The sequence below is a fragment of the Olea europaea genome, unplaced genomic scaffold, assembly GCF_002742605.1.
Source record: "Olea europaea var. sylvestris unplaced genomic scaffold, O_europaea_v1 scaffold311, whole genome shotgun sequence".
NCBI lineage: Eukaryota > Viridiplantae > Streptophyta > Magnoliopsida > Lamiales > Oleaceae > Olea > Olea europaea.
The window spans coordinates 331,811-355,946 of record NW_019249854.1 but is presented as its reverse complement, the minus strand read 5'-3'; the positions used below and the strand labels follow the sequence as shown (position 1 = coordinate 355,946).

The window sequence follows — 24,136 nt, the reverse complement described above, 5'->3', positions numbered from 1 at the left end:
TCAAGAAATTTGAATATGATCCTTGTTTCTATTATAAGAAAGAAGGTGAATCTGATTTTTTCTATCCGCTTTTGTATGTCGATGATATGCTCCTTGTTGGTCATAATTCTGTTGTATTTAACTCAATTAAAGAAAATATGAAATATGAATTTGAAATGAAAGATTTAGGACCGGCTAGAAAAATTTTGGGCATGGAAATAAAAAGAGATAGAATAAATGAAAAGTTGTTTCTAACACAAAAATCTTATGTTGATAAGGTTGTTAAAAGGTTTTTCCTTCATGAATCTAAGCCTGTTAGTTTGCCTTTATCAGCTGGAATGAAATTATCTATTGATCAATCGTCAAAAATTGAAGAGGAACATAAAAGAATGATGAATGTTCCGTATTCCAATGCTGTTGGATTTGTTATGCATGTTATGGTTTGCTCCAGGCCTGATATAGCTTATGTTGTGAGTGTGTTAAGTATATTCATGAGTAACCCAGGTGAAATACATTGACAGTGCATGAAAAAATTGATTAAATACTTGAAAGGAACCAGTAACTTAGGTTTAGTGTTCAAAACTAATAAAAATGGACTTAGACTTAAGGGTTATGTAGATTCAGATTTTGCTGGTAACCCGGATAATAGGAAGTCTACAACTGCATATTTTTATGTTATAAATGATACATGCATTAGCTGGAAATCCCAGCTTCAAAAATTGGTTGCATTGTCTTCAACCGAAGCTGAATACATAGCTGCAACTGAAGTAATTAAGGAGGGTTTATGGTTGAAGGGTTTACTTAATGAATTGGGACTTATAGAAAATCAAGTGGAGCTGTGTTCAGACAACCAAAGTGCTATTTTTCTAAGTAAAAATCCTATTTTGCATGATAGATCCAAGCATTATTAGAGATACGTTGATAAGGGTGATATTAGATTAATCAAAATACCTACTAAGGTAAATCCAGCAGATGCCGGAACTAAGGTAATCCCTATTAGTAAGTTTGTTGATTCTTTAAGATTAATTAATCTTGAAGAAGACTGATTTTTTCTATTTTCTGCAGGTAATAAGAGCAAGTGAAATAAGATGTTTGAGTTAGAATCCACAAAAGAGCAGGCACAAAAGACAGCAAAGGTGGAGATTGTAAGATTGGGTTGCTGCATTTTGTGGAAGTCTAGCCCCAAATATATGGCCCAATCATATGACCCAGTTTGATAGTCCAATAATTAGAAGGATCTAGAATTGAAATAAAAAACGTGTTTCTATTTTTAATTTAACAACTTCACCGGATGAAGACACGTGGCATGTTGAAGGTCGTTGGATTGATGAATTAGCTCCTTTCATTTAAAAGAAGCTCAAAACGCTAGGGTTTCAGTTCTAGTCATTTTTCGAGCGGCTGCCTCTCGTTTTTCTTTCTGTAATTTTGGATTTACTCTTTTGATTTGTGAGATCGTTTAGTTGGTTGAGAGAAAAGTGTGTCTGAATGAACTCGTGTGAGTTCTACTAGTTAAGAAGCGGCTGGTTGCTGTTGTTTGTGTTGATGAACTGTGTGTTCATTTTTGTAACTTGAAGTTACGATTTTGGCTGGTGATTTAGTGTATTTGAGCTTAAATCCTTATGGATGCTCAACGGGGACTAGGCGATCTTATTAATCGCTGAACCTCGGGGCTTCGGCTGAAAAATCTTGTATTCTTTTATTGTTTTTCTTCAAATCTACGTTTATACTTGATTTTTGCCTCGAATATTTTTCGGTCTTTAAACTATCCTGAACCTACATTGTACATGCAGAAGACGTAGTAGACATATCTGCCATGAAGTTATATTACCTATATTTATCTATATGCTACGGATTCATGATTCATGTTCTCTATATCTCTTAATTTTTATGGTAATCAAATGACACGAGCAATTAAAAGGACCGATAACTATTGTCAATACCAATTATTGGTGATGGATTTTATATATATCAATATTGCTTATTGAATTTAGTAATAGAAAATTCTATTATGCATATTATCGGCTTGGACCAATTAGGAAAACTTCTTCTCACACTTGATATGAAGAAAAACCAATATACAAATTATAATGGGTAATACATAAGTTCTTATACTATTCATAATAGTTCGTTCGTAGCTTCCCAACACAATTTTTGTGATTCCTTAAGTATATTTGGTTTACTTTGTTAATATGAGTATCAATTAAGTATCTTGTTTTCAATTTTGAAAAGTAAACTAGTTAACTATTTTCTTCAAAATGAAGATGATGAATAAATAAAGGTGAAAGAAATTGGTACTTCTGCATCCAATGAGGATTGCAGTGAATTGGTTAGTGTTAGAAAATTTGTAATATGGCAATTAATAATTTAATATATTCATCTACATAAACGATGTGTGCGTGTGAGTAGCATAGACATTGGTGGTTGATTAGTTTTAGTGAACTACAAGTATGAATATTATATTGTGATACGTGGGATTGAGAATTATTTGATAATGGATCATTATATCTTTCAAATGTGGGGGTATTTAAATTTTTCAATAAATATGCCTTATAGTTATTATTACATCGCTTTTAAAAAGTATTAAAATTGAAATTAAAGATATGTAAGTGAAATACAAGAGTTGAATGGATACACATGTTTAAACATGTGACTAGAATTCAATTTTAAATTTCATGTCTTTATCTTATTATACTTAATCTGACTTTGATATTTTCAGAATATTTATAGAAGATCTTGCAGATGTGCAAGCAAAGATTAAGAGCTTTACGAATTGATGGTACAAAATTATTGTCCAAGAGAGACATGAATAAATTGTAGTTGGAGATAGACATACATAAATCATCGAGTAAGATGGGCTTAAGCCTATAAGAGAGTTACCTCTGAGAGTAACCCAACCTTTGTGATTGAAGATTCTACGAAGAAAGTTCAATGCAGTAGAACCAACCCATACTGTGTGACTTGAAATAACACTATTTTATTTGTACTCATCCCCTGTGGTGATATAGTGCTAATAAATGTAATATTAGGAAGGGTTTAACCCTAAATGAATATCGAGACGATGATTCTAACAGTATAGGTCACACGCTTCTTTGGAGAACTCATCTATGTAAGAGTTGCCATGAGGGCGTGGTTATAGAGATGGACTATTACTAAAATTAAGGTTAGAGTGCATAGCCATTAAGAACACTATCCGCTATGAACTAGAGTCTAAATGGATATTGTGTGTGGAATAAAGAGACCTAATTCAAAGTTTAGTCTATTATGATTCCCTCAAATGGAAATTGTTATTATTAAGTGAAGGTCAAGTCCAAAAGACACCAACACGTATTGCACAGTATTATATTACCACAATATATTATATATTTATCTACTTTGAAATTTTAAAACTTGTGAGGGATTATTGGAAAATAAATAATTTAAGTTTTAAAATTTTAAATTAATACCTTTTAATTTGTTGCTTCCATTTTATTTTCAATTTAATACAAATTAAATTAATAATATTATAGTTTAACATACATTTTAAATGATTTAATTATCGAAAGTGTGAAGGTTAAATTTATCTCTATAAAAGGAAGTGATTTTCATCGAGAAAAACATAACTTGAAAAAATAACTACATCTATATTTCATAATATTTTTTTATATTTTGGCAATTCGATAAATGCTCATTCTTTATCTCCCTGTGGTCTTGCTCATAGAGAGAAAATCGACTCTGAACTATGTGGGTTTTATCTTAAAGTCGTGTAGTGTTGGAAGTACTAGCACGAACGAGATGCAACACGTATTTATAACTATGTCTTTGGTGTGTCTCCCTAAATCTTGCACTTCTAACTCTTCTCATCTTATGTTTATATTAGTATTGAATTATATTTGCATGTTATATAAATTGATTATGTTAATTGATAAAAATCTACACACAAATCATCCTTTTTTTTTTCAACATTTCAAAGTGAGTTTGAGGGAAAATAAGTGTTAGGTAACAATTTTTTTTTTAATTTTTATTTAATGGAATTCCAGAATTTTACTTAGTACTCACCACTGAAGTCCATGCATGATATAAATAGAACTATACATGGACTTGAGGGACTATTTTTATACCTTGCGAATACGTGGCTCCATGTCAACAAGGTTGTCTTGTCCACGTGGCTGACCCATCGAGTCTTTCTAGTCAACTATTAGATTAGCCATTCTACTAAAGTATTGGAACCAACTCTAGGGATGCTTCCTACACAAGTGACGAGGCCTGTGAGATTAGACCAAGGCTCATTCACGTCTCTTCTGTCGAAGCAAATGTGTTGAGGCGAGGAAGCTCCACAAAGATTGAAGCCCATTATAGCAAGTCACAACGCACACGACAAAAATTCTAAACTTATGTATGATTTTTTTTTGGAATGATTAATGGAACATTTGTAATAAGTATAAGACTTTGTTTGTCAACAATTTTTCTACATTTCATCACATTATTTTTTCTACAGTATTTATTTTCAATCACACAATTTTCATTAAAATAATATTACACGTAAATAAAAAACGTTTCCTTCTTTTTCAATCACATATTTCAACATCAATCATTATTCCATAATATATTACATATAAATAACGAGACACAAACAAGCATTAAATGTCAAGTCTTGTCAATAAGGGGCTGCTCTGTGTAAGCATTAAATGCACTACAAGCTAGTCAGGTCAAACTGATGTTTAGGATAAGATGCTTCGATTAAGGAGATGAAGCCACGTAGCTCCTCATCCAATGGATACCATTTTATACATAACACTATAAATACCCCCTTCATGTATCATTTGGAGGCTAATGCAACTCTTAATACTTAAAAGTTACTCTTTGTTTCTAGCTGGTTATACACTTGCTTAGCTTGAATTTGGAGTGCCTTAATCTCTTAGAATTGTTTGTCGGTTGTCAATTATTATACAATCGTTCCCGAAAATATATTACTAAAGTTCGACCATATTTGTATCGTGTCGTAAAATTTCTTCCACTTCTAAACCCGCTCTATTGTCGACTAGCAATCCGTCTATACGTGTTGAAATTTATTTACTTGTACACGAGTCTATACCAAACATGAGTTCAACTTCTAATAGTCTCATTTTTTCAAATTAACTTTCAATAATCTAACTTTCCAGTTGAGAAAATTAAAGAATGATTGTGCCTAATTTTCTATTCGAATTGAAAAGACAACGTGACTTATTGGTTTATTAACAAACAAATTAATGGGATTGACACTAGCGATCCTATAACGTGGAATCAGGTCAATAACTGCTAGTTTGTCCACATTTGAAAGCCCCCGTTTCGCCCCATTAATTTCGATTTCATTACGTTCCATTTTCCTCTCTTCTATTTTCAACCACACATTATCCAAAATTTGTCCTTCTTTTTTAATCACTCATTTAAAAAAAAAAAAATCATTCCACCCATTTTTCATTTTCACAAAATGCCCCCGTTTGTCCCCCATTAATTTTAATTTTATTACATTTCATTTTTCTCTTTCTCCTATTTTCAACTACACAATCTTCCATAAAATAATATTATACATAAATCGAAAATTTTTCCTTCTTTTTCAACCACTCATTTTTTTAAAAATAAAAATATTATTTTACCCAATTTCATTTCCCCAAAATGAGGGCCAAACGGGGCTCAATCTCATTAGATTTAATTATTGAGATTCATTCAAGTTTAAAATTAAATTTGAGCACGAGAATTTTATATTAAAAGTTGCAATAAATTTGACGTTAAGGGGCACGAGAAGAGCCTTGGATCATGAAGCTACACCAACCGGTGCGGTCACTCCTACCAACATAATTAATTCTATTCACACCCCTCCTTTTTTAGGAGGAAAAAATTGCTCATTTTAAGTTACTTATTTTATCCATTGATTTCATTCTTTTAGAGATTGCTTCTAAGACACTGTAACTTTTAACTTTTAAACACATTGAAACCTTCCTTAATATTTGCTAGTTATGAATGAATTGGGTCAAGTTCAATATATTCTATCTTTGTATATTTTCGTAGCTATGTCTCCAACTTTATTTAATCGCATTTTAATTACAATAAATATATTTGATCTTTGTTTATTTTTACATTTATGTCTTCAAATTTATTTCATCGCATTTTAATTATCAACCCTCCATTAATTAGCACATATTGTCCTCGGTAAATTTTGCCATCCAAAAAAATATAATCTAGTTGGAGGGCATAAATAGACTTATTTACATTTTATATTTTTAAATAAATAAATGCAAAAAATCGACAAAATATTAACTTTTTATCTCAAAACATGCCAATATAATATTTAAATAGAATATAAATGATCGAGACCCTTTATCGTAATTAAAATGTGGAGCTCTGAAGGTCTCAAAATACTGATATGAATATAAATTGACTCAATCATACGCCACTTGTATGCACTTGCAAATATAACCATCTACATCGCCAAACAAATTTTCTCAATCAATCATACCATAATTTAAGCAACTTTAATGAAAATATTTCTTTTGTCGATCCGCGTGACTTAGATTTGATGCTTTAGTTTAGGGTCTATTTTGCAATACTTCTAATATTAAGAATATACTTTTGAACATTTTGAATAGTTTTCTATAAGTCTGGTTAGATGAATTTAAGGAAAAAAAATTGATTTAATGTAACTTTCTCGAGCAACTCTTACGTAAGAAATATAAGCAAAAATAAAAATTCTATCAAATGGACTCTTAGTATTATCGACGACTAATGGTTGTTGTTGTTACGTTTATGTATGATATGTAAAAGAGGGATAACTCTATTGCAACAAATTGTTGGAGAAATTTATTGCAAATTTAACACGTGAAAAGTTGAATAGGAAGTTAAAATCGCCTTAATTATTAGGTTGGTAGGTAAATGAGAAGACATTAGAACTTATGATGTACACTCGCAAGCAACTAAATTGTAGTCAAAGTTTCTAGAATATGCTACAAATTATAATCTACTTACTACAAAAAAAAAGTTGTGCTATATATATATATATATATATATATCACAATACACAGATCTATTAATATCAAGTTATTTGATCTATGGATAAATTTTAGCCCCTATTTGACAACTATTTTTACAAAAAAAATTTCAAGCTCATTGTTAACTATATAATTTCGCAATAAAATATTATGTACGTAAATCGAAAATTTCCCTACTTTTGAACTATGCATTCTCCTAAAAATTATCATTCCCAGAAAACACTATTTATAATGTGGTTGTCAAATAGGAGCTTAAACACACTTTGACGATTTGGTATAAACGTCATTTTAACACAAATAAGGATTCACCAATTTATTGAATAAAATGATGAAACTTTGATTTTTTACGAGAACTTGCACAAAATCGAAAGAAGTAAAAATGACAAGAATATTAGAGAATGCTTGATATGCAACACAAATTAGAGAATTCCGATCAACAAACCCTAGCCAAATCGCAAGAGGAAAAGGGCGAAAATGTAATGAACAAGGATTGACAAGGATATTCATGTCATTTCATCAAGAAAAACGTCGGCCTCTAACTATATTCAAACTATAATTTTTTTATGTAGACTACATTTTAATTTTCGTAAAGTTTCAAAATTTTTACTCATTTTTGCACTCATGTCCTCAATTTGATCTCACCGCTTTATTGTTACAAGCATTCAATTAAATTGGCACAACTCATCTCTAACGACGATTTTGGTCAAAATATCTCACTAACGTGTATTAATAAAAATAAAATAAAATAAAATTGTGAATATATTCTAATCATAGCCTCAGATTGAAGTCGATAGAGTCCATCGGGTCAGTCTAGAAAACTCAAGCGTCGGTGACTCAGTTAACTCGGTACACATGGCACTATATATGCTAAACACTTTCCTTCTTATGTACGCACCCCAACAAGGAGAAAAGGATATTTTCCCGGCGGAAAAATGGAAAAGGATAATTGTATATATATTTGCAAAATGTTTGAGCAAATATAGAGAGATAAAGCTAGAGAGAGAGAGGGAGAGAGGTGGGCAATGGGGGACTCCGGCGACTCTGTTTACGTCGATATGGAGTCCACTTCTCTAGCCGGAAAGGTGAAATATTACCCACATTATTCATATCCAGATATTGTTTTTGTTTATTTTTGAGATGCAAATGTGATTTTCACTGTTTAAGAGTGCTATTGACACCTAACTTCCCTTTTATCTGCACATGATGCTAAACAGATATCTCATGTTTCCAAGGATTGTTCACTTGTCCAGAAGCATTTTCTCTGCTTCTCCACAACTTCTGTATCTACCATATCTGTCCTCCTGGGCATCAGGTCTGTGCCTTGATTATTTGATGAGTGATATTACTTGTTATTGTAGCATGAAGTAGGATTGGACATTTGTTCATTGCTGCTGAATGCTTCTATTTGGTTGTTTCTTATTTGGTACTTTTGTTACAAGTTTTTGCAGTTAGGAGCTACTGTAATTGGCACTGATGAACGTACAATATCTGTCGATGATTTGGCTGATCAGATTGCTGAGATTCTTGACTATTTCGGGTGGGTAACTATAATGGTGGTAATTTTAACTGCCCCTTTGAATGCTAGCTAATTTTCATATTGCTTTCTGGTTAACCCTTGTTTCTGGTTACCATGTATTTATATTTTCTGAGTCAGTGAGTTTGTTGGTAGCTTTTTACTGGAACTCGAGCTAATTTCTTCCTCTTCCCTTGCTCTTCTTCTTTGGTTCCTTGTCCAGACTCGGTTCAGTGATGTGCATGGGTGTAACAGCTGGAGCTTATATTCTTTCCCTGTTTGCAGTAAGTTGTTCTCATGGTAGCCCAAGTTCCTCCAGTTGTATGATTATATCCTGTTTTGATCTCAGTTTTTACCAAGTTAATTGTGTTACATTCTGCTGCAGATAAAATACACACAACGTGTAATGGGTTTGATTCTTGTTTCCCCTCTATGTAGAGCTCCATCCTGGTCGGAATGGTTATGTAACAAGGTTTATTTTCTCATTTGATTCCTCTCATACATGTACACACATTTTTGCAGTAGTAGTTTTTTGTATTTCTTTAGAGAAGTGGATGCCGCAAGTTTCTTCTAATGGTGGAGCGTTTGCAGGTGATGTCAAATTTACTATACATTTGTGGAATGTGTGGTTTGGTGAAGGAATTGCTGCTCATGCGGTATTTCGGCAAGGTATTTCTTTACCTCCGTTTTCATATTTCATAGGACTTCTATTATTCATGGGTCGATTGAAGTTCTAATGGTACGACAGGAAGTTCGTGGCAATGCAGACGTCCCAGAATCAGATATGGTTCAATCATGCAGAAGAGTTAGTGCCTTCTTTTCTTACTCTCGATTCTCTTATATTCCAGGACAGGAGAAGTCCAGTATTCATCTAACTTCCATCAAATCAAAACTTATATTGCAGTTATTGGGCGAGAGGCAGAGCCCAAATGTGCTGCGGTTTCTTGAAGCTATTAATGGGTAAATTCTTCCACTAATATTTTCTTGTTATCTCTAAAGAAAGACTTGGGCTCAGGGATGGAAAATGATTAATGTGCAACTGTTCTCACGTAGTTTTAGGTGGAAGCATCAATCTCTAACCTTTTCTGCTTCCAATCTGATTTAGGCTTTATGTATTGTACCTTTTGTACCCAATAGTTCCACATATTAGTATTTGTGATCACCTTAAATAAGCAAGTTTTCTAATAAATAATTGTTTTATGTTAAAAAATTAAAAAAAGAAAAAGAAAAAGAAGGTTATTTTTCACTGTGGTGCTTCCAAAATAAGTAACTTTTTTACTTTAGAAGGTAAGGAAAAATTACATACAGAAATATGTTATGAAACAAAAGGTTTTAAGCTTACCCAAACATTCTTGCATTAAAACTTATAATCTGATGCAGCCATCATAGAGTTAATCTTATAATCTGCTGTCTGCAGGAGACCGGACATTACCCAAGGCCTAAAGAAATTAAAATTTCGATCTCTGATATTTGTTGGAGAAAACTCTCCGTTTCACTCAGAGGCTCTCCATATGACTTCAAAGCTAGATCAGAGATTCAGTGCCTTAGTCGAGGTACGCTAATTCTGAACTGTTTTCTCATGCCTCTTTTTCGAAATGTGTGTGGGACGCGATTTCTTAATCTATGACGTTCATCTATACAGGTTCGAGCAAGTGGTTCAATGGTTACAGAAGAACAACCTGATGCCATGTCAATACCATTGGAATATTTCCTCATGGGCTATGGCTTTTACCGGCCATCTCAGTTCAGTGTCAGCCCGAGAAGCCCCTTGAGCCCAACTAGTATATCGCCAGAGCTTTTCTCGCCAGAAAGCATGGGCGTGAAGCTAAAACCTATAAAAACCAGAATTCCCGAGGAAGTGTGAGTAACAAAGTATACATGTGGCTTGTAGATAAACGAGGACGGATAATTTGCATGGAAATAGAGAGGGAAAAGTTACACAGAGGGCATGGTTAGTTTTTCCCTTTTTCATTTGCATCGTGGGTAGAGATTAGTTTAATTATTTGTAAATCTATTGGATTAATAAACTATTTTTTTATGAATAAATCGGAAAGAAAAATAAAATGTGGGTGAAATATTTTCTTCCTCAGCAATTTGTGTATGCCATTCCCCTTGTGAATTAATAGTAATGTATATGGAAGGCTGAAGCCTAAAATAAGAGAGAATTACATAATCTGAACTGTAGTTGATTCTAAAAAATATTGAGACCCCGTTTGAGCCACATTAACGTAATAATGAGAATGAAAAATATAGTCGTTACGGGTCCCACATAAAAGATAGAAAGTCAAATGTGATGACTTGATGTGATGGATAACGGTCATATTTTTCATTTTAATGGGCAAATAATGGGAAACTAATAGGGGCTGAGATTTGGCATATTAATACTTGCTGATTTAGAGCATATTTGGCAAAGCTGAAATTATAATTTAAGTTGGTTTACCATTTTTATTTTTTATTAGAGAAATATGCACTGTTTGCCCTAGTCTTCGCGAAATGTAATATATCTACCGTCAACATTTTTTTTTTTAAAAGCATAATCTATGTTTCAACCTTTTAATTATGCAGCAACTCGTTACTTCCTTTAGTTTGGCCATTAAATGTTGGATTGTTTATTCTTTTTAAATAAAAAAATTAAAAATAAAGCAATAAAAAAACAAAAAAATTATAAAAATTGCCAACAGATTCCATAATTTTTCAAAAATTACAAATAAAAATCTCAAACAATTAATACATATTAATACATAAAAAGTAAATAAAAATTGGAGGTAGTGGTTGCTGTAGCAATCGGATGTTGACATGGTGGTCGGGTGAGTATTGTTGAAGAAGATGAAACTTTTCTTTTCTTGTTTTTTTTTTTTTTTTTTTCCATGTTGGGAGTTATTTTACTGATTTCTGCTATTTTTGTTTATACAAAGAGAAAAATAAATCTGTCATTTAATGATTAAAGTGGAGGAAATTATGAGTTTTATTACGAGTATACCCTCAAAGTGTAAAATTTAGCATTAATTCCGCTCGTATTCGACAATCATTTTTTGAAAACTCTTTTTTTCTCTTTTTTTACTTACTCATTTTCAATAACATATTCACACAATCCTAAAACTTTCTTCCTATTTTTAATCACATATATATATATATATATATATATATATATATAATCAGTATTCAAAATATTATTTTTTTTCCAACACAATTTCAAGTTTGATAAAGCAAAGGGAGTAAATGGTGCATCTCTCTCCACTTTTATCTTTTTCCCTTTCAATATTTCATGGGCCTACAATTACCAAACAACCTGGACCCTAGGCCCATGTGAATTGGATTGCTTCCAAACTTTGAAATTAGAAAAGCCAGCACCGTGAAAGTACATGGTGCTAAACCAAATCGTTGACATGGCTATCAAATTTGTGATACACATAGGTAGTAGATAAATGGCCATTCTTGAAACGAAGTATTCTCCAAAATTTTTACTTTCGGTTCTAACAAATGAATAATCATTGACCCTTCCTCTTTTATAAGAGACCCATTATAGGCTAATTTTTGTTTTTCGCATGGATTAAAAAATGTAAGGATTTTTTAATCAATAGATAGACTTGTATGTGTGAATAATTGTGTGTTAAATTATAGGCTATCAAAATCGATTGAGCCCAATTAAAGTGATCTAATAAGGCTTCAATTTTGGACTTTAATGTATCCAATTAAAGTATGGGTTTATATATGTGTAGAGACCGGGCTCAAGTCCTAATTCTATGATGGGCCGAATTAGGTCAAACGACGTCCCTATATAAATAGGTTATGGTCCTCGGATTACACGCACGTATTATTCATTCTCTACTGCATTTCATCACAGAGAGGAAAATGCGACTGCGTGTAGATTTGGAAAATTATACCGCGAAATTCATATTGCATTAACCATTTCTGATTCAGGTACGCTTCCGCTTTAATTCTTGTATTTCTTGATGATTTAATATGAAAGATTCGGTAATTTAAAGCATTAAATTATCCAATAAAAAAATCTTATTTAGCCCTTGTTTGAGTCACATTATTTTTATAAGAATGTGTTTTTGAATAATGTATTGATGGAAAATGTGTAGTTAAAAAATAAGGAAAAATTTTGGATTTACATGTAATATTATTTTTTTGAAGAATGTGTGATTGAAATGATGTTAAATTACTGTTTAAAAATGTATTTTTTTGAAATAATATGAGTCTAACAGGGCCTCAATGTTATTGAAAATGTAATTTTTACCAAAAACTTTCTTAGTTTGCCTTTAATAATATTTATATAATTTCAAGATTAAGTGAAAAAAAAATGATTATTACTAAGGAAATTAAATAAAGATATATCAGTAAATAAACAAAACAAAACACTCTAAATAAGGAAACATGACTATATAGTTGAGACAAAAAAAAAATAATAATAATAAGGAAAGTAAACCTATATAAATAGGATAGAGTGAGTAATAAATAAATCTCTAACTTTGAGGATACTTTGTTATAATTAGTTTGTTACTTTCATCTCACAATTATTAATCTGCACCCAAAGCTTAATTTGTTTCAAACATGAATGAGATATCTACCATGTTGATTACTCATATAAATTTGTAAGATGAGATATTATTAATTAATTTTCATTATGTTATTCATCTCCTTAAAATTGTACAGTGTTGCCCAATTCAAGATAACTTTTACAAACTCGACAACACGAAGATACTTGCAAATTCAGTTTTCACACGAACAATGCTCGGCTAATTCTTAGGGTGAACTTCTGAGGAACAAAACTACAAAAGCTACATACCAAAAATGAAACATTAAAAAAAAGTGGAAAATAAGCTATTAAGCTGCCTCATGGGGACATTTCTCTTAAGGCGAGTCACAAGTATTTCAAGATCAATTTGTTCTTAGCCATTGAATTTGGGTCGACATTTAAGTCACACGAAAAGGTAATATAAGTTTCCCCGTCCACAAGGATATGCGTGATATTCACAAGTATTTCAAAGTCATCTTTCTATGTCATGCACACTTATACAATTAATTGAAGTCTCATGATTCACAATCTAATCTCTTTACTTTTAATAAACTTTACGTACCAAACAAAATCATTTTTATTAAAGTATGCAATACGCGTCTTCATGATAAAAACCTTCACTAGGATATTGTCATTGTAACAAATATATAATCAATCAATGATATAAAGAAGAAATGAACAAAACCTCCCTCGGGGCATAGTCCAGTGGTGCAAAAGACAGAGTGAGGTTATCTCACGCCTTACTGACAGCCGCAGTGTAGATGTTCGATTTCTGAGACATGAAATTGGATTCCTTATAAGCGCAGACACATCCCGCTATTTACCTCCCTTACAAAGTTCTATGGTGGGGCGGTGGAGGCCCTCAAGGTTGGAATTCAACTTTTATTTTTTATTTTATTTATTTATTTATTTAAGAAATGAACAAAACCAACCTGAGCTGTGGGCCCTCTACATGATTTTCTTGAACCAATGAAAATAGGTATATTGGATGAAATCATAAGGAACCCTTTTGGTTGGACCTTTCTCTAACAACGTCCATGAATCATTGAGCCCACAAAATCATAACTAAAGACATCACTCACACTCAACCTTTTTAATGTTAGATGGACAAGCTGGAAACTAACACCTACGCTACCCACCCCACTCTCCACCTCCCACTAACAAAAAATTATTGGAGTATTAACCAATCATTTATTAGCAAGAAGAACATGAATTCACATCTAGCTATAGCCCACAAAGAAAATAATATGAGTACAAAAACCCACCAAACAAAAGTAGATAAATCATAAAATAGTACTATACAACTCAATGTCAACTTGCATGGAATATACCGATCCTAAACGCTGAAGAAATATTCAGAAAATCTTTAAAAAAATAAAAATAAAAATACCACCATCAATATTTTTGCACCAACATCGACTTCGACAGTTCTTGATCAGTTTGTACTTCTCAAACTTACCTAGAAATTGCCTTTTCAACTTATGGCCCATAAATTTCTTATTTTGTGTTCGGTAAAAATGGATTGGACAGTACCAAATAGAATTAAACAAGAAAAAAATTCGTACAGCATAGCAAACGCACACTTTGTATCGGTGCTAAGACGCGGCCATTGCCACCACACCGAGCTTCTGAAGATTCAACTTCACAACAGTATCAGTGAACATTTTCGTGTCCTCTCCTGTATTCCCATCTGGTATATCAACTATATAAGACTCCAAAACAATGGTGTAAATCTTCCCCTCTTTGTTGAACTCATTTACAGACGTTACAGATCGATAATTATTCAGCCTATGCTCCCCACCTACAACTCGAAAACTCAGTATATGTTTCTCATCATCCAAAATCTCAAGTCTTTCGGTGCTGGTGGAGGCGGGAAGGCCGGAAACCACCGTCACCTCCCTGATGCTGCCGACACCGCCGTCCCCAGTCATGCGGCAGCTCTTGATAAAGTGCTTGTACTTTTGTGGGTTGTCGAAGCCGCGCACGAAGGGCCATACCGCCTCCGCTGGTGCATCAATCCGCTGCTTAATCAGAGACGTGGTTGTGTTAGGTACTGGGTCGAACAGGTGGTAGGTGCGAATTACAGGCTCCAGCTCTCGAAATTCCTCTTCCGTAAGCCCCTGAGGAATTTGGATTCTGTCCATTTGGTACTTCAATCTTCTCTCTCTCTCTCTATATATATATATATATATGTGTGTGTGTATATATAGAGATATATATGTGAAGAAGATGGAGTGTAGATGAACAGAAAAAATGGGTATATATGGAATTTTCTTGGAGGTTTAGGGAATGGGCGATGGCTTCATTCAACTCTCAAATGTTTCTGTGTATTGGCAGAAATACCCTTCGGACATTAATTTATTACCAACTTGTCAATTGTCTTTTTGCTAAATTGGGGATTGTTGTTTTAAACATTATGACAGCTTGTTGTTTGAGACATATGATAACTATTGACAGTCGTTTACTATGAATAACATTATTCTTTAAAATATTTATTTATTTTTTTCAAAATGTATTTTTTTTATCTTCTTTTCAACCACACATTTTTTATTAAAATAATATTACAGGTAAATCAAAAACTTTTTCTTATTTTTCAACTACACATTTCACATTAGTTTATTATTCTAAAATGCATTTTTATATAAAAATGCCTATCAAACATCCCTAGATATAGAAAGGGAATAATTAACCTGAAAATTTGCATATATAGTCCTCAATATTTAATGTCTCATACCAATTTATCCTCAGACTTAATGTTTAGTCTTCTATGTCACCAACCTTAAAAGTCAATTTGAAGGTTGGGGATAAATCACTAAGAGATGCTGAAAGTTGAGGGACTAATCATGCAATTTTTCCAGATTTTCCCAATTTTGAATTTTATTTATTTATTTATTTTATCTAATTTTATGTATTTAGGTAGGTTTTTCAACGTGAAAGAGATTCACTAAGTACCAAGCAAAAAAGAAAACAAATGCTATTTGAATAGCAACAGCGAGCAAAAGGAGAGCAATCTAAACTGTGAAAATGGGATTGTGAAGAAAACTGAACAAGTATCGTGTTGTAAACGAAGCAAAACAGTATACTTATCAAACTTCAAAATAATTTTTTTTTGAAAATACGTTATAATTCAGATATTTATTGTAAATAACTAAATATTTGAATCCTGCCGTTGAATTTTTTTTCCCCTTTTATGATCAAATAAAAAAAACACACACATATCCCAACAAGAGGAGTCAAAATTCAAATTGATAAATTTTCATGTCATTTTCCTTTCATGCGTGGGTGGATAAGGTAGATGATGTGGCAATTCAAATTGATTCCCATTTTTTTAATAATGAGAATGAAAAATATAATCGTTACAGAATTCACATAAGAAATAAAAAGTCAAATATAATGACTTGATATGATGAATAACGTTCATATTTTTCATTTTTATGGTAAAAAATGAGAATCAAACGGGAGCTAAAATTTAATTAAATGGGAAGAGGGATAAAAAAGGAAAAGAGTCCTAAACGAGGGAGTAGTCGCAATCGTTATAAAGGAAGAAGGTCATATGATTAACATAACTGTCCACGAGATCTATACTTCACCTTGCAGGATTCCCCAAAACACCTTTACTCCAACTCCAAACCCTAACTTTCACTTTTATATTATACGTTTGTGCCTAATTATTTTATATTTGTGCAATAGAGGCCCAGTCAACAATAGCTATGACGACAGAGCGATGTGACCTGATCGGACCTATTTCCGAGAGTTGGGATGATGAATAAAATATCTTCATTTGGGTTGTGGATGCTTCTGGAATGAGGCGGACAGTGGTGGCTCTTGAGGGGATGAGTGCGCAATAACAATCACAAATTGTTTGCTTTGGAGGTTGTTAATGGGTTGGCAGTTTGTGGAATGCTGACGACGGATAATGGTAGGCTGCTGTGGTGGCTGACCAGTGGTGTTTGACGACTAGCGGGGGCTTGGTGATGTAGGGCGAAGTGGGCAGTTGTGGATTTTGGTTATAGGATGGGGTTTGGAAAGGACTTCTATTTTTTATCTTTTATTTTTTGATTTAATTATTTTAGGTTATAAAAGATGGAGTTACTATTTTGCCCCCAACTGGTTAGAATTTGGTCAAAACCAATTTTTTGATCAACTAACAAAAATATAAATATATATGTTCTTTCGTTGTATGAAAATGAAAGACTAGAAATTGCAGTGTAACAAATGAAATGCTATGATGAAAACTGCAAAGAATTGAAAGATTTAAAATCATGATTATAATTATCCCTTGTTTATAAATAATATCTTATTGAGCTCAAGAAAAGTATTTAATATTTAAATATCGGTCAAACAAAAACACCATCTCAAGTTATTTATAAGAATAATGTTATAACAATTTGTAAATTTTTATGCTTAATCGAATTTCAAACAGACTCCTATTTTCTCAGTTGACTCCAACGGTCCGCTTCCAACCGGACCCCACCACAAGTCCGTAAAACGGAATTATTAAATTATAGGAAACTCTAGAATCCTCCATCTTAAAGTAATAAACGATGACGAATAATAATGGAAAGAATCGTTGACAAAGCCAATGTGCTGTTTTGAACACAAATAGCTATTATCTGGAGACACAGACCCAGCTCCATGAAATGACCAAAATGACACTGTACCTTTTCTGTCGACAGACCCAAATGTGGAAATTCAGTATTTTTCTTAATTTCCATTCTTTGTCCTCTTTTCTCACGGCAAAAGTAGTAGCTATTTTATTGACGTTTTGTGTTTGATTCTATGCATGTTTCACTTATCCTTCATTTAAGCAACGTAATAACGTATATCATATTCTTGCGGTGGAACATATCACCATTTAAAACTAACTTTAAGTCTTTTACGTATTTTTAATCTTGGTTAGCAAAGAAGAAAAATGACAAAATATCTCAATAATAATCATAGCGAACATGTTGTTAACCGAGATGAACAAATTCGGTTAACTAATTTTAGAGAGCACGATAATACGACACAAATAGAGCACCTTGACTGCGCTTAAATTAAAGGTCAGCGGCAATTGTTTCAAAATTGAATTTAGCGGCAATTGTTTCAAATTGAAATTCAATGACTCAATTGCATCTAGGATAAAGCTTCATTACCTTCTACGCTCAATGTTCTTGATCTGTTGAAGCGGATGGAGACACTGACAATCTATTAGTTAGACGGACGTGTTAATTAAATTAAATGAAATAGAAGTTCAATGACCCAATTGCAATTAGGATAAAAGACAGCGACCTCTAGTATAATTAAACCTCCCTGAGTCTAAGCATACATGCTTGAGAGGGAGAGAGAGATGCACCATTCGAATTGATTTAGAATTATTTAACATATAGCCGTAGCAAATGAATTCACTTCTTATCAAGCCAATTACTTGTAACGAAAAAATAAAAATTAGATGAAAAGACTGCGAAGATCTAGGAGACTCGCAGGCTCCAAATCAAAGCTGGTTTCGCATCACAATCAAGAAGATTGTAACTTCTTTTTCTTCTCTACTGACCAATCCAGCCAAAAGTGAACGGAACAATCAAAAAGAGAAACTGGAAAGTAAAGCATCGGCTCAAGGTTCAGGTCAAATACATTACAAGACCGAGCAAAACTTTCTCGCAAAATACCCTCTCCTGACCTAACTCGGCCCCAAAAGACAAAAAAGGGAAAAGAAAGAAAAAAGCGAAACCAAATCAAAGAGCAACATTCAGGTGCACATAAGAAAGGAAAACAAACAGTATCTCCAGCAATAAATATCACTTGGTAATATGGGAGATAAACATCCACTTCATACAGTTTCTCTTCAAGACTTGCATTTTATACATGATTTTTTTATATTTAGCAAAATGTAACTGGATACATACTGAACTCTACCAGTTGACGGGACAAATAAAATGAAACTAAGTGGGAAAAAGGATTAACAGTCAGAATGCATTACAAACTAGAAACTATTTTACATTTAAGGAAAAGAATATGAAAAAAATATAATCCCAAAGGGAGTAGAGTGATTACATGCTTCTTTCTGGCCGTTAGTGTGTCTAGCAGTTAGATTACCTTCTAATGAGTGTTCAATTTTTTTGTGGCTCGTTAGACTCTTTCTCTACTTTGGTTAGAGATGTACAGGAGATACCACACAAGCACTGTTGTTTTCCGCAGGAAATTGGGAGTTCTTATTTCACAATTAACTTCATCCTTCGTGTATCAAGAGATCCTTGGATATTAAAGCAATTTTCTGCTTAGCACTGTCTGAGCGGAGATTGTCACCTTTAAACCCAAGCTGGATTTCAGTCGTGTTCAACAAGCAAATTAGATGGAGAGAGGTTACCGTGGAAAAAATTTGATTGAACTGAATGGAAAAAGTGGACTCTGCACTAATAACAAAATATGAGCACAATTGATTACCTCGCTTTGACCATCAGGGGAGAACCACCTTAACAGAATTCCAAGGTGCACAACTGCAGGTATTAACTTGAAAAGCAATGGAGTAGTTACCTGAAATAATATCTATGTTAACAAGTAAAAACCCACTAGAAAATATTGACCAGCAATTTTCCTCTACCTACATTTGCATGACTTGGGATTAATATCGTGTTCAAACCAGCATTTAGGGAGCCATGTTTAGTAGTCATTTATATACCTTTTCAATACACAGAAGTGTAAACTACTGTAGTGCATGATTATAATTTTCTCCAAGCACAAGTTGTTTTCTCAAATATTCCAGTAATAAGTTACCCATCAAAAAACCATTTTTTGTCGAGCCAATGCATTCAAATGCAAAGAGGTGGTAGTTTGATGTAGTGAAATAGATCCCAACACAGTGTATTAAATTTCACGTATAACTACAGTGCTCTTGCATCACACTTTCATGCATGAATATACACGTGCATGCCTGCGTGCGCACACACGAGAGAGAGAGAGAGAGAGAGAGCATCACACTTTCATGCATGAATATACACGTGCATGCCTGCGTGCGCACACACGAGAGAGAGAGAGAGAGAGAGAGAGAGAGAGAGACGAAAGGTTGTTAAATACAATGCAAAAGAATATGCATGTAACTAGCATACTTCTTTCAGCTTACAGCAGATAAAGATTTCTCGATTTACAAATGCCAGTAGTATGTCTACTCATTTCATTTTCATCAGATTTTAAAAGATTTGATGCCAGGAGGTGGTGTTATAAAGAAACCCAGAGATCAGGTAATTGAATTATATAATAGTAAACAACACGAAACAGAACTTCTATTAAGTTCTCCTTATAAAACACTGTCATTAGTTAACCTAACATCTGGATATCCTCACAATGTAGAATGTCTGCGACACCTCTCTCCATATAGAAGCAGCAAACATGATATACATGCATAAAAGCTGTACAAGGATTTCGTACCAGACTGAGAGCTGTCGTTCCAAGAAGCAGTAGGTACACTTTACCCTGAAAATATTTAAAAACAAAAATGCATTTTTAAAACCTAGCACATAAATACCACAAACCTCAAAGTGCTAGCTAGAGGGTTTACAAAGAAAATAAATAAGCCATAAGAAATTAAGATGTAAACTCTTAAAGTTAGATTTTTTCTTTCTGCCCTGATCGCACCATAAAACAGCACATGGGACTTCCGCCCACAAAGCAGGGGAAGCTTACTGATCAAGTTTTAGTATACTGCAACAGTAGCATTTACCTCAACGAGATGGAGATTAGAAGCACGGCTGAGCAGTACAAATGCAAATTCCCCTATTTGAGCCAAAGACAACCCGACCTATATTGCTCAATGACCATGTCTCACCTTGTTATGGAGTCCATGTAAAAATGAAATATTGAAGTATTATTTAAGCAACAAGGTAGAGATCTTACAAGAACTGATGTTTTGTTATTGTAGCCAAACCCCTTGACAACTGCAGAAATTACTATGGTTTTAACAACCACCACCAATATAACTGATGCAAGTAAGATATCAACATGATTCCAGAGAAAATGAACATGGATGAGCATCCCAATGCTAGCCAGGAAAAGAGCAGCAAATATGTTGCGAATAGGTTCAACCTGCATGAATAACAAACCCCAAATGAATGTTGCTGGAAATATGAAATTCTCCACCAGTACACAATGGTAGGGGCAAAATGCTTCTAGCTACCCAGGGGTATACAAGAATTCAAATATAGAATTCTCATAATGACCTACAAACCAAACCTGAAGATATTGATATACACACACATTATACATGTGATACATTACTTTCCAACACATTTTTGAGTGTATAGGAAACTGGAAACATAAAATTGAAATGAGAAAATATGCTACATAATATGCATATATTTTCAAGTTCGTACTCACAAATTAAGTATTATGTGACCTTACTTGTTCAAGTGTATGCTGAGCAAGATCAGTTGTTGATATCATCACTCCGGCAGCAAATGAACCCAATTCTAAACTCAAACCAAGCTTGTCACTACACTGAAATTACATGAACCATCAGACTTCATCACAGTTCACTTTGTGAGGGCTACACACAAAGGGTGGAGGAATTGAGACAAAAGAACAATAACAAATAAATGAATGTCAACAGTGGAATAAGTCTAGAGATAAAACATTGGAAAGAAAACAAACCCAAGCTACAAGCAGGCAAAATGCAACTGAAGCCAACTGATAGAGTTCATTGGTCTGCAAAGGGAAGAATGTCACAAACAAACTAAACTAGAAAGGCAGCAACACGCACATGCTTGTTCAAGTATATTCCAGTGCCCAAAGCAAATCGCACCTGTGATGACAAACTTATCATAAGTTTGAGGAACCAAGGTACACATGTCCGTGAGAATATCGACAGAACAGCCAAGAATGCAATTAACACCACCAACCTGATTGACAGATAATATGTATTATGTTTAACAGGCATGCTCATACAATGTGATATTATTAGATCTTCAACTACTTCCAAAGCCAGGGAAAAGTTAAAGAAGCAAGAAAGCAAGAAATGAAAAGAAAAATAACTTGTAATTCAACTACTGTTTGTTTTTGTGTCGGTCTGATATCTGGCTTGCACATAATAAATGAACACACCAGATCGTGCATATTATCACACCTCAGTCATGCCTAAAGCTCTGACCAAAAGTACCAAACATTTTTGCACTGTAAATCATGCTACCGTATTGTCCAATACTTTTAGGGCCAGATGTTAAGATCTCTCAAGAAACTAAAAGAGGAACTCTACTCCCTTTTTTCGGAAAATCAAGTCAATTGTAAATGAAGAAAAGAAAATAATATACAACAATTCATAGTCATAAAAGTTTCCAATTTATTATGTTATTTAAGTAATACATAGATACGTGCAACCCATTTTAGTAACAGTCAAACTTACGATTTAGTCATGGATATTACTCCCTGAAGAACACCTGAAGTTCCACCCAGGACTGGAAGCATCGCAAACAGTAAACCCACAGCACAGTCCTAAGAGGATTTAACACAATTTTACAAGATTCCTGGGCAACAAAGGCTTGTTCTAAAAGAAGATAAAAATACATGTGTAAAAAGCAGAGTTGCAGAAATTAGTTCAAAAATGATAATAATAAAATAATAATAATAATAATAAATAAAAATTTAACTGGATGCTTTGAACTGCAGGCAAAATAAAGTGAGAGACAAAATACTTATGCCGAGAGTAGAAAAAATAAAATAGGAAGTATTAAGTTGTTTTGCATTGAAAACAGTGGTGTCTCATATAAAAAATTAACTAGATAATATGGATACCTGCAAAATGAGAGTGCCGATAGTAACTTGGCCATGAAGAGCATTAGTACTGTTTTTCTCCATCAAAAACTTGTATACCTATAAATCAGAATGTTTTGACCGTCAGAAAAAAATATTCAGGAATATTGACAGTAGTACATTAAACAAAGAAGCTAATGCACAGATCTTACAACTGCAGTAGATGACATGGAGAGAAATGCACCAACAAATACCCCCTCCGAAGTCCGACCACCACATGACTGCACGTAAGCAAGTGAAGTTACACACTCCAGTTTGCAGCAAAGATTACTGAATAAGAATTGGAGTGACCATTACAATCAATAAACTTGCAGCAGGGAAGCCATTGTTAAGAGCCTCGAAGCTTTAACTTCAACTTAAGAGCACGTTTGGGTGGGCTTATATATAAGCTAATAAGCCTACCTAAACATGATCTAAGGTGCATGCCTCATGAAGACCAAGGTGAACGCTTCTTAGTCTCGCCCTTTCTGCGTCTCAGACTCAGCCCTCTGGACTAGTAGTTTTTTTAAAATCCTAGAACATTTTATGGCTTTCTTGGATAATTAAAGTCTACATTATCCACATTGCAAGCTTGATCCTAAAAGTTCGATATTTAAAACTTTGTGCATGTAATTAAAACAGTCACAACAACCCAAATGGAATTATTGTCCAATTTAAACCCACCAAGGCTATAATTCCACAGAGGCACATAAATAGGAGAATTTGGAGTAAGCCTCCAAGAATAGCAACTGCTCGTACAACTCGAAGCTGTCATGAGAGAAAAGTGGATTGTTATTTAGTTTCTAGAATGATCATTAGTTGAATTTTAGGCATCAAAGTTAACGAAACAAATAAAAAAGTACAAAGCAGCCAATAGCACTGGCCAACCTTTGTTGTGGAGAACTCCAGACCCAAAGCAAAAAGAAGAAAGATTACACCAAACTGAGCCACTGTCTCGACCTGCATGAATAAGATACACTGAGATGATGAAAAGTGTAATCTCATATTAATTATATGGTAACATCGTGGAACATCATTTGGACAAGTTCTTCATACAAAAGTGTGCTAACACAGAACAAGATAATTATGAGTAATTAGGAGATGAAGCATTAAAAAACATTAAGACCCAATGAGTTTAATCATTTACTTTATGTTTTTAAATTATCAAAATGTGCATTGTTCAATCACTTGGGCTTTAGCAACTATCTGTGGGAAAGAAGAATTGGTTTTGGCTTTTAGTAGCTAAAGTTTATTGAAAGATGGAATTGTATTAACTTTTATTCCCTGTGACCAACATTGAGCCCTTGTTTGAGCCCCATTTTTTATTTCTATTTTTATTTTTATTTTGTGTGTGTGTGTTTGGGG

General features: G+C 33.4%; 3 protein-coding genes across 4 annotated transcripts in view; 1 reads left to right on the top strand and 2 right to left on the bottom strand.

Annotated features, from left to right (window-relative positions):
- Positions 1–1,067: 1,067 nt before the first annotated feature.
- Positions 1,068–10,580, top strand: LOC111385209 (protein NDL2-like). Its single transcript, XM_023009587.1, has 11 exons — positions 1,068–1,124; positions 7,755–7,995; positions 8,195–8,292; positions 8,420–8,517; positions 8,717–8,777; positions 8,879–8,965; positions 9,085–9,162; positions 9,242–9,298; positions 9,398–9,453; positions 9,911–10,046; positions 10,136–10,580. The coding sequence occupies exons 1-11, from the start codon at positions 1,068–1,070 to the stop codon at positions 10,355–10,357; spliced, it is 1,191 nt and encodes a 396-aa protein (XP_022865355.1). The 3' UTR covers positions 10,358–10,580.
- A 3,683-nt stretch (positions 10,581–14,263) lies between these two features.
- On the bottom strand, positions 14,264–15,267 carry LOC111385249 (abscisic acid receptor PYL2-like). The gene has a single exon (XM_023009627.1). It carries the CDS (start codon positions 15,157–15,159, stop codon positions 14,611–14,613), a length of 549 nt encoding a protein of 182 aa, XP_022865395.1. The 5' UTR covers positions 15,160–15,267; the 3' UTR covers positions 14,264–14,610.
- A 3,511-nt stretch (positions 15,268–18,778) lies between these two features.
- Positions 18,779–24,136, bottom strand: part of LOC111385275 (K(+) efflux antiporter 4-like) — a 9,397-nt gene continuing 4,039 nt past the window's right edge. The window contains exons 8-20 of one of the 2 annotated variants that reach the window (XM_023009656.1): positions 23,660–23,731; positions 23,456–23,539; positions 22,945–23,013; positions 22,775–22,852; positions 22,386–22,474; positions 21,789–21,885; positions 21,638–21,691; positions 21,389–21,484; positions 20,885–21,073; positions 20,712–20,789; positions 20,335–20,464; positions 19,439–19,528; positions 18,779–19,313 (exon numbers count right to left, since the gene is read on the bottom strand). In XM_023009656.1, the coding sequence (XP_022865424.1) occupies positions 19,452–19,528; positions 20,335–20,464; positions 20,712–20,789; positions 20,885–21,073; positions 21,389–21,484; positions 21,638–21,691; positions 21,789–21,885; positions 22,386–22,474; positions 22,775–22,852; positions 22,945–23,013; positions 23,456–23,539; positions 23,660–23,731 (1,113 nt within the window). In that variant the 3' untranslated portion in view covers positions 18,779–19,313; positions 19,439–19,451. The remainder of the gene's footprint in view (positions 19,314–19,438; positions 19,529–20,334; positions 20,465–20,711; positions 20,790–20,884; positions 21,074–21,388; positions 21,485–21,637; positions 21,692–21,788; positions 21,886–22,385; positions 22,475–22,774; positions 22,853–22,944; positions 23,014–23,455; positions 23,540–23,659; positions 23,732–24,136) is intronic. The other variant, XM_023009657.1, reaches the window with a different exon arrangement.

Bases quoted from the DNA above. Each gene is read 5' to 3' on its own strand.
- LOC111385249 (XM_023009627.1), bottom strand. From the start codon at position 15,159: ATGGACAGAATCCAAATTCCTCAGGGGCTTACGGAAGAGGAATTTCGA.
- LOC111385209 (XM_023009587.1), top strand. From the start codon at position 1,068: ATGTTTGAGTTAGAATCCACAAAAGAGCAGGCACAAAAGACAGCAAAG. The intron at 7,996-8,194 runs GTGGGCAATGGG...GATGCTAAACAG, and splicing joins AGAGAGAGAGAGGGAGAGAG to ATATCTCATGTTTCCAAGGA. The intron at 8,518-8,716 runs GTGGGTAACTAT...TTCCTTGTCCAG, and splicing joins GAGATTCTTGACTATTTCGG to ACTCGGTTCAGTGATGTGCA.